This window comes from Argopecten irradians, chromosome 15 (genome assembly GCF_041381155.1).
Source record: "Argopecten irradians isolate NY chromosome 15, Ai_NY, whole genome shotgun sequence".
Taxonomy (NCBI): domain Eukaryota; kingdom Metazoa; phylum Mollusca; class Bivalvia; order Pectinida; family Pectinidae; genus Argopecten; species Argopecten irradians.
The window spans coordinates 23,092,885-23,110,994 of record NC_091148.1 but is presented as its reverse complement, the minus strand read 5'-3'; the positions used below and the strand labels follow the sequence as shown (position 1 = coordinate 23,110,994).

Below are 18,110 nucleotides of genomic sequence, written 5' to 3'. Positions count from 1 at the left end.
TCTGATTATTTTTAATCAGAATAAGGAGCACAAAACGTTTCTAGAAGATTCGTCCCAGACTAAGCGTTTCGACCAAAGGCAAAACCAGACTCAAGATATTTTGTTTTATAGATATTTTATTAATTTAGACATTAAAATTCCAATGAAGGATACACCAACTTTTTCTAATAATTCAAATTATTATGGAGATTTGTCTTGTCTTTCTTTAGTGCATTAGAACCCATTCCCAGAATTTTTCAATTCTGGTGAAGTAGTATTACCATGGTTGCTCTGGTGAAATATTATGGTTCTGATAATGACTATAGACACTGAAATTTAGATACCATTTATTTTTGGTAAATATAAATTAGCAATATGTATAGATGTACTGGTCAATTGGTTTAAAACCACATATAACCAATATTTATTCCTTTAATTTTAGTGATACCGGATCCGGTTTTGTTACCAGTACCGGTTCTGTAACCGATACCGGTTCTCTGTTAACCGATACCGGTCCCCAAGTATTTTCAAGGAATTTTCGCAAAGTAGAAATTATATTATATTAATGTCATTATATAGAAATTGAACAAATACTGGTTATCTGCTAAAAATTACCAATACCATAAAAATTCCAATATAGAACTTAATTCAATAAGATTGTTTTGGTAACCGATACCGGTTTACCTGAGTTACCATTAAGATATTGGTAAAGAGTAAAACCACATATTGGTTCTAATAATAAGAGCAACTTTGGTGTAACAACTAAACCAGGATTGGAAATAAGACTCGTTTCCTATTTTCCTTACCATTTCTGATTCGTTGTCAACCATTATTGTGGTTTTAGATACTTTGCTTTGGATTCCTATCGATTCTGCGGGCTAAGCTCCGTCTAAGATTGGAATGTCTTGATAAAAGGGAGGCAACCGCTATTTATACTTTTCGCGGCAGCGCGTGCGATCGACCTTTTCTGGTTTCACGCACAGGAGAGTTCCAACTGTCGTAGACTGGATTGCCTGACGTAGTTTTTTTTACTCTCCGCTAAGCTTCGCTCCGAAATAAAAAAAAAATAGTATTTATGAGCGCAGCCTAGCGGAGAGAATTGGTACTAGGGCAGGTAATCCAGTCTACAACTGTCGTTGTTGTTGATAGATTGGTTCCCGCCTCAGTTACCTCCCTTGTGTACCCTTCACTGAGGTGGCAGTGTACAGTAGATTTGAAAAATTTAGCAAAATAAAGTGCAGGCTTTAATTATGTACACACAGCTTTTTAACCTTAAGTCGGCTTTTTTGTGGTTTTGTGAGCCTGTAAAAACCATGGTAACCAAATTTGCTTTTTTGAAAAAATGCAAAAAAATTGGATTTTCAACCCATAATTACACCCCCTCTAGGAGATTTTTTTTCTTGAACACAGTTTAAAACCAAACATCACTGCCGTGATAGCGGAACTGAGCCTATTTCGACATAGGTATATCATTAAACTTTTGAGCAATCTTACCTCGTACCCCGGCTATCAATTTCTGCTGCTACAGTATTGAGTTTTTCCATCTTAGACGCACATTCGGATACCCTCTAAACCATTAACCTCGAACCCATTTGGGGGAATTTCTTTATGCAAATGTGAAGCCTGCATATAATCCTCTAGATTGAATTCACCAATTTTAGGACATATTCATTTTTTTGCATATAATAAAACAGGGGCTTTCTGCTTAATAAAAATCTCACCCATGGCCATTCGGTCTTACTGTACACTGCTACCAGAGGACCGGTAGCGAGTAACCATCTTGAGTGAGAATTCCAACTCCAGAGTGCGCATCATTTCTGCGCATGATATGTCATCATGGAGACGGCTACTTCCGTTAAGAGAAAATAACGTCATTAACGTCGTTCCTATGAGCACCCTAAACTCTGTTAGCACGAAATAATTTCAAAACTTAAAACCTAATTTACTTTTGTTTATATATCGTTCAAATAAAGTATTTATTCTTTACGTTAAGATCCGTCGCTTCGAAAGGGGTTTCCCCACGTCTAAAAGAAGTGATGCCAGCGAAACGGATACGTAGATTGACCAATCTATAAATTTTATATCAAAATTACTAATTAACTGCTGTATATATATCAGCCCCTGTGATATAATCACTGCCCACCTGTGCATTAACACTGCTCACCTGTCAATCTCGCCCTAGCTATCTTCTCGGTGAACTTTCACTTCGTATTCCATATGCTGCCCATTGGTCATAGGCAGGTGTGATAGCCCGAGAATTCATTCTCTCAGATTGTCCCGAAGCAGAAAGACGCTCAAAATTGTACATATATAAATACATGTAGTAATCAATATTTTCATTGTATCTGTTACATTTACAGGTGATAAATATGCATTTTCTACATAATTATTTAATCATGCTTAGTTAAATTGCATAACTTGAATGAGTGCTTGATATATGTTTGTAATAAAATAGCCAAAACTAGATACTTTATTTTGTGATATATAAAGGGAGATAATTAGAAAAATCACCATGGTTCGCTACCGGTCCCTAGTGAGCGGAACGCAGCCTGGCGGAGAGTAGAGAACTATATTGTAAGTGAAGGGAACCAGTCTATTGCTGTTGACTGCCTTTCTTCGTGAGTGGACTATCATTAAAATAACCATCGGAAACTCTTTAAACAAGGTAAATACCTTATGAATCGTTCAATAAGGTTTCCATGTATTTTTCGTTGCCGTAGTTATTGTATAATTGTCATATTTCACTTCGTTTTTACATCCGAAGCGTAAAAGTAAGCAGACTTCCGGGTTTTGGCACACTGCCAATTTACCGGACAATTTCCACTGGATTTGACCTTATTTACTCACTTCAGACTTGTTAATACATGACATCGTGTATATGAGTGAATTAATTACCCCTTTTAACATGTGTCTAATGTATTAACTTCTCTTACGTGGTCAATTATGGTATATAAACCAGATTCAATTTCTGCCATGTTATGTAAAATGCGTACCTGCCAAAACCGTTACCTCAGTCAAATATTTCGATTAATTCACATTTTGACGACTTTGTCTTTTTATTAAGGGAATCTAATATTCGTAACAGTATTACATGAATTCCTTTAGAAAACGAAACGAAAACTAAATGCGAAAGCGAAACGTACGTACATCTCAAATTTCTCAGAACCCAAACATTTGTGGTTAACCGACACAACATTACGGTATACACATATCAATTGAATGTTTTAGGGTTGTTCCTTATCAAACACGAAAACGAGGTAACCTATAGCGCAAAACACACTCAATATTGAAGGAGAATCATATAGGGAAGCCATATATGAAGCCTACAAGAGACATTCCTCGATAAATTGGACTGCTCGTCAGTGACAGGTGATTTGTAACACTTATAGGCTAAGACAGTGAGCACATATAAGACTACTTTGATATTAATCATTAGAAAAATTTGTTCCGTTTGCTTATATACTATTTGAACTAAAGTGACTGTGCATCGATTTGTGAACCGACGCAATAACACCCTGTTCGAACAGGTAAGTGCAAGGAAGATATTATTTATCATTGTACGATCTTCTGAGACAAAGTGGCTCGATCGGTAAAGCATCCGACTGGTGTCCGGAGGTCCCAGGTTCGAACTTTAATCTGGTCGCTTCATCTTCTCTCCTGTTAAAATCTTGCACCAGACACTGTCTCTTGAAGTACGTTTAGCAGGGATAGGAGATTCGGAAAAAGGAGGGAGGAAATTTGACCGGAACAATCTTCGGTGACCAAGTTGCTCAACCAATTGAGCATTTAACATGGTTGCTATATCTTCTCCCTTTCTGTTTCACAATAAGCGCCCAAGGGAGAGCAATGAAAACTCGAAACCCTTAGTTCAAGATGAACACTAACCCTGATCATCTGAAGAGTAAGCCCAACTGATCCAAGTTAGTACGTCGACCAATCTGATTAAAATCAGGTTGTACGGCGACTTGTTCACTCACTCCATTAAAAATGTATATCACTTCCCTCCTTTCACAAAGTCGGACAACATAAACCAGGTTCGCTGTATCCAAGGCAGTGCCATTCTCCAGTAGTGTCTAAACCATTGCAGTGGATAGAGAAAGTCTGTGCATTTACCCCGCGTGGGTTTCCAACAAGCTACCGCTGTCCATTCAATTCAAGATTAAATGTTTAATATGTTATTGGAAAAAAACTCACTCGGCTACCGCTGTCCATTCAATAGGCCTTGGGTAGTAGGCAGAAACTCAACAAGAAGTATTGTACTAAAACTCATTTCTTGAAAACATTGCCAATGCTTGCATCTAGGCCCTATATGATTTCATGTTAAATATGATGGAATTTTCTTTCCATTTTGATGTTTGTTGCATTTATTTTAACCTTTTTGGTTTAGTTATAACCTTTATCCCCATGTATTTTACCACTCAGCTTCGGACTAATCTTAGATGGACTGAATAGATAATTATTAATATTCCATTGTGGATTCTTCTTGTTTTCATGATTTTTGTTATTTTTCAATGTTTCATTATAGCGGTCGTCTGACACTAATAATGAATAATCATTTCCAGGTAAAATGGCGACAAAGTTTCCAAATGAAGGCAACGCAACTGGAGACAACCTGTCAGAATGTGAAAAGATGACAGAAGACAGTTGTAAGATTGTGGAGGAGATGACGGACGTTCCAGACGCTCTTGCTGAAATCAGAGTTCATGACTTGCTGGCTGTTGATTGTGAGGGAGTTAATCTAGGGAGGTCGGGTGAACTGACTGTTCTTACAATAGCTATAACAAACAAAACGTTCATCTTTGACGTCTTGAAACTTGGAAAACGTGTGTTTGATGACGGTCTTCGCGATGTCCTTGAGGATAAGAACAAGGAAAAGCTGATGTTTGACTGTCGGCGTGATGCGGACAGTCTCTACCATCAGTTCCAGGTTAATATTTCCAGGGTGCTGGACCTTCAACTACTGGAAGTGATGCACAGGAGGAAATCAGGGACGTCCCTTGGGAAATCTGCATCCGGATCTCGTAGAAGCACACGAACTGATGACGTTGAAAGCATTTATGGATTCTTACGCTGCATGGAACTCTACCTAAGCGATAAGGAAATTATAAAGAAAAAGAAGCAAGGACAAGACCTGCTAGAATGTGACAAAGACATATGGAAGACGAGACCACTGACAGATTTGCTGAAAACATACTGTTGCATCGACACAACAGAGCTGTTTAGTCTGTACGAGAAGTTGAAAGCAGACGATGACTCACTGCCTCGTCTTCGAATCGCATCCAGTCGTTACGCTGACTGCCTCCGGTCCATGTCCGTAAGAACAAACGGAATATACGAAAACCATGCATTCTTACCGGTAGACATCATCCCAGATGAGGGATCCACTAGTTTCCCATTCGCCTCAACCCAATGCGTTGGATGTCACCGACTCTTTCCGAGAGACGAATTTAGTAAAACACAGCTGAAGAACGGAGAGCAGAAGTGTCGTGTTTGTAAGAAGGTGAAGCTGAAGGCAGATGTACAAAACAACAGGGAAACGAATTGGATGCGTGATGATTGTACACCCGAACTCTACTATTCCTCCGATGAAAATAGATGGGCAGATCCATACCATGATTATGAAGATGACTATGGATATGAGGACAGTTGCTACGATGACGATTGGTAGTGACATAAGTTGTCAGAATTGATAACAGAATCGTGTGTGAAAAGAATAGGAATGTGAAAAAAAAGAGTAACAAAAAATAGCTCGCATATATAGACTCTAGAAGTATACGCGCATACTATGCCTTTCTGTGTGGATAACCTTAACATTGTTGTATTGCTATGACATACTGTGATATAACTGCTAGAGATGTGTACTAGTTTGTCAAGCACTCGAGAGGATATTGAGTGATACTGATTTCAGTAGAATTGCTACATGATCACGGAACATTATATCTCGTCAATAATACCACATCACTCGCCAAGCTTAGACTCGGTTGTCTCCCTTTACTCTTTGAAACTGGGCGATACACGAACTTGCCAGTGGAGCAGCGTAAATTTCCTTTTTGTCCAGATAAAGTGGAAGATGAACAACATTTTCTCTGTGACTGCCCTGTTTATAGCGATATCAGACTCTATCTGTTCGAAAAAAAAGCAGCGAACTGTTACAGTAATTTTAATGAGCTCACTTCAATTGAAAAGATGTTTTTTTTTTATTCAGTGATAATGAACATCAATTTATATTATCTAAAACAATCCATCAAATGATGAAACGAAGAAGGCTAATTTTAAGAATATAAAGAATTATTTTAAAAGATGTCATGATGAAGTTTTACTTTTGTGCTTCACATGTAATTTTAACATAGTTTTAATATGTATAACAATGAGGATTTTAACTCCATGTACATTTTCATAAGTGTCTCATAAGCCGATATCGGCTGGGCATCAAAAATTACTTGTACATTTATTTTATCAATGGCTGTATATTTTTACGATGCGTGACACTAAAATAAAATATTGATTGATTGATTGCTGAAAAGAAAAACTGAAATTAGGTGTTTTCGAGGAACTTGTTCTATACCGAAGTTTCCTAAAAATCTGCTCTGTAGAAAACCAAAAGTGAAATAGAAGTTTGGAAAAATCTAGTATTCATTGAGCTGAACAAAAGTGATAAAAGGATACCGTCACTGTGGGTACCCGTACACGGGATATTGGTATCGACGAGGCGGTGACCTGTCACAGCAAGGGGAAGTTTTGCAATATTTTCACAGTTTTAATGTAATTAATGTATCTGTAACTATTGGTCAGTTCAAGCTAAGTATATATCGCGTCCGTATGCGATCTGTCAACCCCCAGCGTCATATAGTTATTGAGGAATAGACAGGAATCCAGGGTCACATGCAGGGGGGTACCGCAGTGAAAAAGGCGGTTCAAAATGAATCACTGATATGAATATTTCATGCTTTTCTGAAAACGGAATTCATTTTCTATGGCTAATTCACAACATAGGAAAGCAACTCACGTCCCGATGACAAATTTTGAGGTCATGAAGATTGCGAAATAAATCAGTGAAAATCACGTTGTGTACGGGGGCTTGCTTGTTGTTAAAAATCAAGTGTACGGGGGCTTGGATGTTGATTGTACGGCAGCATGGTTGAAGATTGTACGGCGAATTGGTTGATGAGTTGAGAAACGCAGCTTTTTAAGCCAAATATTCCTTTCTAGATATCAATATATAGCGTTCTATATGATTATCAAATTACTGATTGAAACGATACGCTATGTAGAATGATTAATCATTTTGATTTTGATCAATTCAGGCAAAAACTGTTCTTTTCAATTAATTTTTAAGTCTGGGCAACTAAAAGTATTAACGTATTAAAACGTTATCTTCAGATAAAGTTAAATAACAGCAAATGATAAACAATAAATTATCAAAACAACGCTATGACAAATATATATTCGTAGCCATGGTTTACAATTCAAAAGTAAAATTACTTGAATCCCACCAGATGAAGTTATATTTCTTATCGAAATCGGCGCTATATGGTTGTGTAATACAAGTACAGGAATTCCTTCCTCAAAATGATCCCCTCCGTTAAAGAATTTAACAAAATTGCCAGCAAACAAACAAACTGATCTTGTATACAGAATCTACAGACCAGCCAACATTCATCATCTTCGTCTGGCAGGCCTACTATTCCATTGACATCTTTACATGAGATCTACGAAGACATAGACGTCGGAAGAAAACTTTACATCTGTCTTGTGGACGACTAGACGCTATTTGTTTTAAATATATTGTGAAGTTTGTCATTTTAATTATGCCAAGCCCCCGTACACCATTTTAATTATGCCAAGCCCCCGTACACCATTTTTATCACATAAACCAAGTCCCCGTACACCATTTTAGCAAGCCCCGTACAAAAGCTAAATTTTCAGTCTTCATCCATGGCCACGACAATATGAAATTGGCCTAAACATAAACTTCCATATCATAACCCGTCTATACAACCCTAAAATGATAACCTGGAACAATCTAGTAATTCAATATCACGAACAATAGTTCATAGCCGTTTTCATCGCGGTACCCCTCTACAGGTGACCCTGGATTCCTGTCTATTCCTCCATAAATATATGACGCTGTGGGTTGACAGATCGCATACGGACGCGATATATATTTAGCTTGAACTAACCAATAGTTTCAGATACTTTAATTACATTAAAACTGTGAAAATATTGCAAAACTTCCCCTTGCTGTGACAGGCCACCGCCTCGTCGATACCAATATCCCGTGTACGGGGTACCCACAGTGATACCGTGCGTTCCATTTGCAGATTCGTACCAGTTGTATCGATACGAATCTGCTGTATCTCAAATGGAACGCGCCGTACCAGCAGAACTGTACCGGTACAAGTGGTTCGTTTTCAGAAGCGTACCACTTGTATCCAAGATGGCGGAACCGGGATTTTTCATTTGTCACCGGAATGTTGTCTTTGTTGAAAACAAGGCAAAGCGTATTTACATTCGATACAATTACATGGATTGTTTATATCAATATATGCCAAAACTATTTAGGTATTATTTTTATATCTATTTTATTGTTAATACCGAAAAATATTTAGCTTTTATATAATTTAGAAGCGTATCTTTCATATGGGTACCGCCATCATGGAAAAATCCAAACGTGTTCCATTTGGCGGTGCCGTATCACTTTAGTACAACTGGTATGAATCCAATGGAACGCACGGATAGATTCTAGTATATTTGTTTCACGTTAAGTTTTTGATTTTTGAATTTAAATTAGTTAATTGCATTAATACACATATGTCTATAATACTTAATACCCGATTGGACTATTATTATGACTACAGCGCCCCCTACATTAACACTGGTAAATTTATAGCCTATTGGGCCTTTTACCTTGCATAAGTCATAGTAAAAACACTTAAATCGCGTTTTTGTTGTGATTGAAAATACCACATAAAAATGCTTTTTTAAACGACACATCACACTTGGTTGTATCCAATATCATTCTATCACAAATCGAACGTAAATATAAAATATGACAGAAAATACGACTTTTTGAAGTTTTTTATTTTTCGTTTGAGCGACAGAATAAGTAAGGCACTACTCGAGTACGCTAAAATTTTGATGTTTAAAATTATATTCAGATTATCATCGTTTCACCATAAACAGCTCAAGTTGATGAATCACTGGATATGCCACGTTTTTTTAGATTAATTTCCCCTACCCCCTGTTTTTTTTCCATAATATCAAAGTACTGAGAGTACACTGTCATATATTATCGACATTACTGTAAGAGTAGAACGTGATGATGAGGTGTGTATTTCGACCAAACCTTGAAATTATCATCATAAACTCATGTTTATAATATTTTTCGGAAATTCTACTAATCCGTTTTGAAAGAGTGGGACACATAATACTGACAGTTGTGATTTAACATATACACAATGACATGTTGCATTCCAGAAACTGTATAAGCATTAAGTTAATAAAGATCAAATACGACAGTATGTGTCCTTTGCCCACGGTTAAAGGGAACAATCAATGTTGCCATCGTCTCATGAAGGGCGTTAGAATTGCACCTGCTATACCAATTGCATGATCGTAAAAGGCGACAAAATTTGGTACCTTTTGCTGACGTCAGTCAGACATCAGACGAGGCTCTATGTCTCAGTTTACCTTTAGTAACCTATAGGTATCGCGAAATAATACTAACAAAAAGTTTACCAGGTACTGATTACATAAGTATAAGCTCATCCAACATCCTTCATGAAAGTGCATCCTTCAATGGCCATTGCTTTCTAGCAGCTTCATTTTGCTAGAGATTTTCGTAGAAAAACTTCTTAGAACAAAAGGAGACCGTAATACGCATATCAATTAGTTTAAATCATAATATGTCGGTCAATGTTGATATTACTACTATTTAAAAAAAATACTATTGTTACTAAATTAATTCTGGGGAAAAATCTCTTGGTTCTGTCCTTTGGTGGGGCAACACCGTAGAATATATCAAATGACATACACCGGATGCCGTCCTTAAATGACTATAGCTGTAGTAGTACGTCAGTAAAAATCGGCGAATCAACCAGTTTGCTTTCACGGTAGACCGATTCCTGCATTCTTGACTCTATAAAATCGTTTTTAATGTTTGTTTGATTAAATCAACGTCCTATTAACAGCCAGGGTCATGTAAGGACGGCATCCATGTATGCAGTGTCCCGTGTGTATGAAGTGCCTGGTATGTGATATGGGAGACTGCGTTATATTCATGTTGTGTCTTCTTCTATAGTGGAACTCTTGCCCTTTTCATAGTGCTATATCACTGAAACATGCCGCCGAAGACACCAAGCAACACATCCCACCCAGTCACATTATACTGACAACAGGCGAACCAGTCGTCCTTCTCGCTTAATGCTGAACGCTAAGCAGGGTGTGTCTCGGCAAGGAGACAGAGCCCAGAGCCTACCTCACAATCGAAGACATAACGCGAGGAGGTGTCAAGGGTGACGTTAGGAAGTATAAAGTAAGTTAGGAAGAAGAGATGCTAAGATACGATTCTGAATTTGGTCGCCTTTTAAGATCATGGAATAAGGACAGTGGGTACAATTCTAACGCCCATTAGTTCATTTTAATGCCATGAGGTCATCTAACCCGAAGGGTCAGGATGACTTATAGTCACCATGCTTCATCCATTGTCGTGCGCTGTTCGCATTTCGTCCTTCGTAAACTTGTCATCCAAACGACTTCTTCTCAATATCCGAAGAAACTGATATTAGGCATGTAGAATGCTGGAAGGACTACCAAGTTTGTGGAAATGAATTACCTTGACCTTCATTCAAGGTCACAGAAGTCAAAAAAGCTAAATCTTTAAACGATTTCTTGTGAATAACTAAGATGCCTAGATACCTGATATAAGGCCTGTAGTATGCTGGCATGAAAGGCTACCAAGTTCATTTAAGGTTACAAGGGTCAAATAGGCTAAAAACTTTAAACGACTTATTGTGAATAACTAAGAGGCATTGGAATTTGATATTGGGACTGTAGAATGCTAGCATGAAGGAATACAAAGTTTGTTCAAATGAATGACCTTGACCTACATTATGGTTACATGGGTCAAATAGACTAAAATCTTTAAACGAGTTCCTGTGAATAATTAAGAGGACTAGAGACCTGGTATTGCACATGTAGCATGTTGGGATGAAGGGCAAATGTTCTTAAATCATCTTGCCCGATAGGTCAGGGTGACATAGTGATCGTACTTGGTGTGCCGTCCGTCGTGCATACACTTTTCATTCAAACGAATTCTTCTCAATAACTGAAAGGCATCGAAAACATGATGTTAGACCTAACGTATTCTTGAATAAAGGGCTACAAAGCTGTTTGTCAAATGAATGACCTTAACGTTAATTCAAGATCACAGGGTCCAAATTGGCAAACATAAACGACTTCTTGACAATAACTAAGACGCCTTGCAGTATGCTGGAATAAAGGGCTTCAGACAGGTCTAAGGTATGAAAATCTTAAAACAGCTTTTCAATAGGTGAAATGCCTAAAGAACTCAGATAGTGGGTCTGTACTACTCCACATAATTGTGTTTACTTGACCTACTTTCATGGTAACATTTAAAAAAAAAAAATATCAGACACCAAGTACGTCTATTGAAGAGCTCCTAGCGTGCAATATCTAATTGTGTTGCCCCCCAAAAAGTTACGCATTATTCAGTCCACTGGATTTCTTTTTCATTACTGTATTATTAGTTGTGATCCATTGTTTTTTATTGTGTGTTTAATAATACAAGACATAGTTGTTATGCTTACGCATGAATTCCCTAGTTAACCATGACATGTTTTAATGACATAACAAAACAAACAGTTATATTCTTTTTGAATAAAAATCTAAGGGTCAAACATATAGAGAATACACCCCCACACGTACAACCCGTATACTTTTGCTTAATGATGCAATTTAGCTTATCAATTTTGTAAGATAAACCCCTGATTACCAAAATATGAAGATACATCTGACAGATGATAAATATGTGATAATGGACCGTAAAGTTATGTCTTGAATGTGACCCAAGTCAATTTAAATGAACCCTAAAATTAACAATTTGTGAAAAGTCCTATATGATTATATCCCGCAATAGCCTAAGGTCCCAAAGGTACAATTCATGACAGATATCGGTCGCGAACTATTGTACACCAACTTACATGTGATGTAACGTTATACACAATTAAGATTCAAGATAGAGCCGATAGAAGAGACAGTTTTCGTTTTAACAACTATTAAATTTTCCAGATACTCACATTACTGTGATATTGTGTAAAGAAATAAAGATAAAGGGGTATACGTAAACAAGTGACCTATAACTAAAAAGCTCGGGCAATATCTCCAGGTGATTTCATCCGACACAATAATTTTCATACTTCAAAAAAAGATATAATAACGATAATTTATGAAATGCTAAGAATATAAGGTAACATACTCGAGGGTTTGACATTGTTATCTAATGGGATATTTAATGAAAAACTAATGTAAGATGAAATAGCACCTATATTTCAAGAAAAACTAAGAGCAAACACTGGAAATTGCAAGAAAACTCCAACAGATATGATGAAGCATTGTAAATCGATAAAAAGATAATACAAATACTATGTTATTACACCAAAATAATTTTATCTTTGGCTTTTGTAATGCCTTAATATTGATACATTAAAGGCGCACAAGTAGGAATCGGACGTAAAAAACTTATAAAAGGTGGCGCTGTATTCGCAAGATTAATCTATTCATGGAATAAGTACTGTTCCGATATGGTATTATGTGCCGATTGAATGTATTTGCACCAAAAATTAAAAATCGATCGTGGGCGGCCATGCAACACCTCCTTTTGCAAAATGGCCCTTGGGGTTGGAAAATATGCATTAAATGTTGCTTCCATTTGAAATTATACACTAGAACTGTTTTTCATTAATACTCAAGCATTGTGTTATTTGGCTAGAATATCACAAGATGACATTAATAATCTTATGAAAGAAGCTTTGAAGGTCAGTAAAAATATTCGTGAAAGTGGATCATATTCGTGGTTTTCATACGTATTGAGTATTATTCTGTATTTGCATATTACAGAGTTATCTGCCTTTGGGGTAGGTATTTAATTGCTTTACGAGCGTAACGTCATACTTTTCGGAGAAAACGGCGTAAATTGTGCTTAAGAAATAATGACGTTACAATCGATACCTACCCGCAAGGGAGCTAACTCTGTAATATGCAAAGACGGAAATCAACGAAAATAACATCACATTTGACATTAAAAGGGGAAACTTCAGTAGGAAGGAACAAGCTAGATTAAAACGGTCATTAAAAAGATTCATACATGGCAGATTTGACATTATTTTCTCAAGCAAAATGCAGCTTTTAGATTGTAGTAATAAGCTATTTCTATAAAGTAAACTTAAACAAAACTAAAAAGAGGAATATTATCTTTCTTTGTAAAATTTTTGATATCGAAAATTGTTGGCAAAACATCGGATCAGCAATCACAACGTAGAAATTGAAGCTGATAGGACAAAAAGATACCTCGCCAACACCGGTTATGCAAATTTTGCAATATTGTAGAGGAAGTCCTCAAGTGCACAGTAAATTCTACTGAAAGAAAAACTTTCTCATCTAAATACAAAATTAATTCTATGTTCACAGACTATGAAAATTTAATAAAGTTATTGTCATCTAATGAACCTCAACTTCTGTAGGATTTGGGACTCTTCATTAAAAAGTCGTTTGAACTGAGGAAAGCGGGCTTACTGAATGCTTAAGTTGTTCTTGTTTTATTATTATTGTACGGTGACTGATTTGTGCCATTTCGTCTTTTTGTCTTTTCGACTTTTCGCCCCGAAAAAACGAGAATTAAGAAACCTTAAATTTCGTCTTTTCGCCCCGAAAAGACGAAATTTAACCATCTCTGTGTCTCGTGTTTTCGAGGCGAAAAGACGAAAAGGCGAAAAATAAAACACGAAAAGACGAAAGTGATGCACGCTAATTAGCGACTTTGATTCTCGTCTTTTCGCGACGAGATTTAAGAAACCCTAAATTTCGTCTTTTCACCCCGAAAAGACGAAAATTAAGTGTTATGTATGCCTAATCTGGCATATGAAAACAATAAACATGGCTGAGGACCAGCATCATTTATTAATCAAACCGAGGCTCAAGAGCACGTGAAATAATAACAGGGACACACTACTAACCAGATTATGGACCGATTAAGATATACATGACATCCTCCTTCTCAAGAACTTTTAAAATATTCTTTTAGCCAATCCATATATCAATACAGTTACTGTAACCGATCACTATGTATATAGCCTACAAGCTTTTACATTCACCTTGAGCTTAACAGGTTAAGGTCCATCCAAGAAAGTCCTCACTAACCGTTCAAACGGAATTTAACAAATTTTAAAACACAAACTCGAACAAATTAAAGTCTTTCGCGTGTTAACTTGAAAACTTAACTTTAAATAAAAATCTTATTGAACATAGTCATTCAAATATCCAAGCTTTGAGGTGACTGCCACTGCTCCTTTGTAATGGCTTCTCTCACGGTAGTAGCGTGGCACAGGGACCTGGCACGAAAATTATCGATCTCTTGAAAGATCGCGTGTAGTAATCGATCTTTAAAGATTACTAATCAAAACATTTAACCTGGGCTTCGTAATGATTTAACAGTAGCAGTATTTAAAAACGCCCATATCTTCACGGGGTGAGTAAAATATTGAACATCCGTTGGATCATAAGGCTTGTTTCGTTATGATTGTTGAAATTAATTATCCGGTAAGAATGTCGCCCGTAATTTTGTTTTGACAAAAACTTAAATTAAATTTCCATACAAACACGATAACTTTTTCAAACGTTGTATTAATATTTCCAGCCTCTTTTAAATTCAAATGCAATTTAAATCAAGAAGGGTACACACGTTACACGTAATAAGAAAGTTGAACTCCTTTACGATAACTGTAGCCAAAGGCCGTAGGTCATTCGCCTGAACAAGATTGTGTTATCGGTAAACACACAAGTGCAGTCGATATTGAAGAGAAAGGCGGAAATCTATGTGTGTATGTTATGTGAATTAGAATTTATTAAATAGATTATTTAATTAAAAACAAAATATTCAACTAAATAAAAATATACAAGTCTATTATGTAACTGTATACATATAAGATATACATTTGTATATACATGTACACGTACTTTGTAGAAACTCCATTTAAACATCGTGTAGCTCACTTACTTTAACCGTCACCGCCATGTTAATTTTTCTCTCGGAACGCTCCTCGACTTTACATATCGTGACTACATTATGCAAATTATGTAGTGTTGTGCTTGTGGGTAAACTCGAGAAGCGTTCCGAAAAACAAATGAACATGGCGGTCACGGTTAAAGTAAGTGAGCTACACGATGTTTAAATGGGGTTTCAACAAAGTACGGGTCATGACACCTCCAAAGGAGATTGTGGATGAATACAGTTATGGGTACTGTTTACCACCACAAGCGTAGATTTTGTGATTTTGGCTTGGTTTTTGAGGTACCCATTAGAGCCGAGACGACATTTCGACCGGACAGGGAAATGTCTACCTAGCAATTTTTTCGTAAATTTACCGATTCATCAAGCTATAACTTCGTCAATACTTGGCCAATTTTATTCATCAGGCACTCAATGGAAACATAAATTATTTCTCTTTAAGGTAAGATATCCGTCAATGTTGTATAGAACCCATTTATTAAAATAATCACGGTTTTAAATAAATAGGTCAGTTTTTCTAGACCGCCGAGTTCATACCCTTGATACTATAATATATATATATGTATACTGTTAGTTTCAAAAAAATCGTGCCAGGTCCCTGTGGTAGCTGGTGGCTCCTTCACAGTCTGATGATCAGCTGTATCATCCTGAGTGCATGGTACATTCGCAGATGGCTGTTGAACCAGAACTAGAGGGTCTATGTTGAACTCGCGATACAAATCAGATCCTGTATGGGAACTATATTGCTTTAGTTCTGGAGCGCGAGTAGGTTTTAACATTGTTCGATTCCTCCGGTATCGTCTACCGTTGTCCGCGTTTACCACATACGATCGTGGACTTTCATGTTTACACTCAACTGTTCCTCTTACCCACGGTTTATCACGTTGAGTTTGAATCATGACTGTGTCACCTGGATGGAAGCTTTTGAGACTGTTCCTACTAGCTCTCTGATCAAAGTAGGACTTGTATTTCTCCTGTCGTTTATGTAGATGTTTGCTGATCTCGTCATTACCACGAGATTTCAAAAGGCCTGACGTAGTTGGTAGCATGGTTTTCAGTCTACGTCCTAAAAACATTTGGGCTGGAGATATACAATGTACCTATGTCCAGAGGAGTGTTCCTATAGTCGAGCAGAGCTTTGTAAGGATCCTTTGGTTTTTTCATCAAGTTTTTCACAGTCTGAACTGCTCGTTCTGCTTGCCCATTCGACTGAGCATAGTATGGACTACTTGTGTTATGCACGAATCCGTAGCTTTTCGCAAAATCTTTGAACTCCGCGCATGAAAATTGTGGTCCATTGTCCGAAAATATATCATCCGGAACTCCATATCTTGATATCAGACTTTTCAGTCGGACAATCATGTTTTTTGCTGTCAGATTGTCTAGTAGCTGTACTTCTGGCCACTTTGAGTAGTAATCTACTGTGAGTAGATAATGTTTTGAGTTGAGCTCAAAATATCTGCTGCTACTTTTGACCAAGGGCGGTCTGGTAGTTCTACCTGTATCATTGATTACTTTGGATTGTTCCGTTGTACTTCCGCACATGTTGAACAACTTGAGACCTTTTCCTCTATCTGGCTTGACATCCCAGGCCAAAACAGAACTTCTCTGGCCCTGTCTTTACACTTGACTACTCCTAAGTGTGAATCATGAATGATATCCACCATTGCTGGTCTAAGAGTTTTGGGAACAATCAGTTTTGGTCCTTTGTATAAGACACCATCTATGCAGGCAATCTCATCTCGGAATCCCCAGTATTCTCGTACTTCTCCAGATATACTGTCTTTGGTTGTTGGCCAACCATCTAACACTAAATTTTGTAGTTCTTGTAGCACCACGTCCTTGGCAGTTTCCCGCTAAAACTCTGGACCTGTCCTTTATCTAGCGTTCCGATGAACAGTTAGTTTTCACTCTCGGTGATTTCATCTTGATCAAGGGCATGTACCTTTTTATTCCTGAATTTAGGCTTACCACCAAAACACTTAATAGCGTTGTAAATGGTCCCGTTTGTGACATTTGTTGCACGTCTGACCTATAGCTGGGCATTTTTCACTATCTCCGTGATTTCTCCCACATCTAGAACATTGATACTGCGAGTGTCTGTTTAATTGTTTACTGACGCGTGACGACTTGTGTTTCCTCGGTGTCTTCCAGTCTAGCCAACTTTTGGGATTTTAGGTGTTAAACAGATAGGGTAAAAGGTTGGCCAGGTTGGAATAGGTGTGTTTTACTAAAACAACACAAGTTATACTATCACAACACTGACAACACAGGTAATTTACAGGTAGACATCAGCAAAAAATCATAACATCATAGTTAATAAAATATTTATTTATCATTATTTATAACATATTACATTATCAAAAATATTCACAAATATGTTGTAATAATCACAGTTTAATTAAGAAATATGTTAATGCCACATAAAATTCTAAATAAAAATGATCACTGAAATGATATTAAATGCAATATGATATACAGGTACGTGTTTAAGTACAGTTGATGCAATTTTTGCTTTACAATCTATAATTTCCAAATCTTTATCAACCAAAAAAAGATTATATTGCTGTTTTGTTGATTTTCGGAAAGCATTCGACTTTGTTGATAGAGTAAGTTTATGGTATAAGTTAATCAAACTGGGCATCAGAGGGAAATTCTTGAAAGTTATTAAGGGTCTGTATTCATTTGTAAAATCATGTGTTTTTGTGAATGGGAAATGTTCTGATTTTTTTACTAGTCATATTGGATTGATGCAAGGGGAAATCTTATCCCCTCTACTCTTTTCCATGTTTATAAATGATTTTGAAAATAGTTTTATTGAAAATGG

General features: G+C 36.9%; 1 protein-coding gene across 5 annotated transcripts in view; it reads left to right on the top strand.

Moving 5' to 3' along the window:
- Positions 1–6,508, top strand: part of LOC138309806 (piRNA biogenesis protein EXD1-like) — a 36,473-nt gene extending 29,965 nt beyond the window's left edge. Inside the window, exons 1-2 of one of the 5 annotated variants that reach the window (XM_069251024.1) lie at positions 2,509–2,644; positions 4,542–6,508. In XM_069251024.1, coding sequence (XP_069107125.1) covers positions 4,547–5,647 — 1,101 coding nt within the window. In that variant the 5' untranslated portion in view covers positions 2,509–2,644; positions 4,542–4,546 and the 3' untranslated portion in view covers positions 5,648–6,508. The other 4 variants (XM_069251027.1, XM_069251026.1, XM_069251025.1 and 1 more) reach the window with 4 other exon arrangements.
- The last annotated feature ends 11,602 nt before the right edge of the window (positions 6,509–18,110 follow it).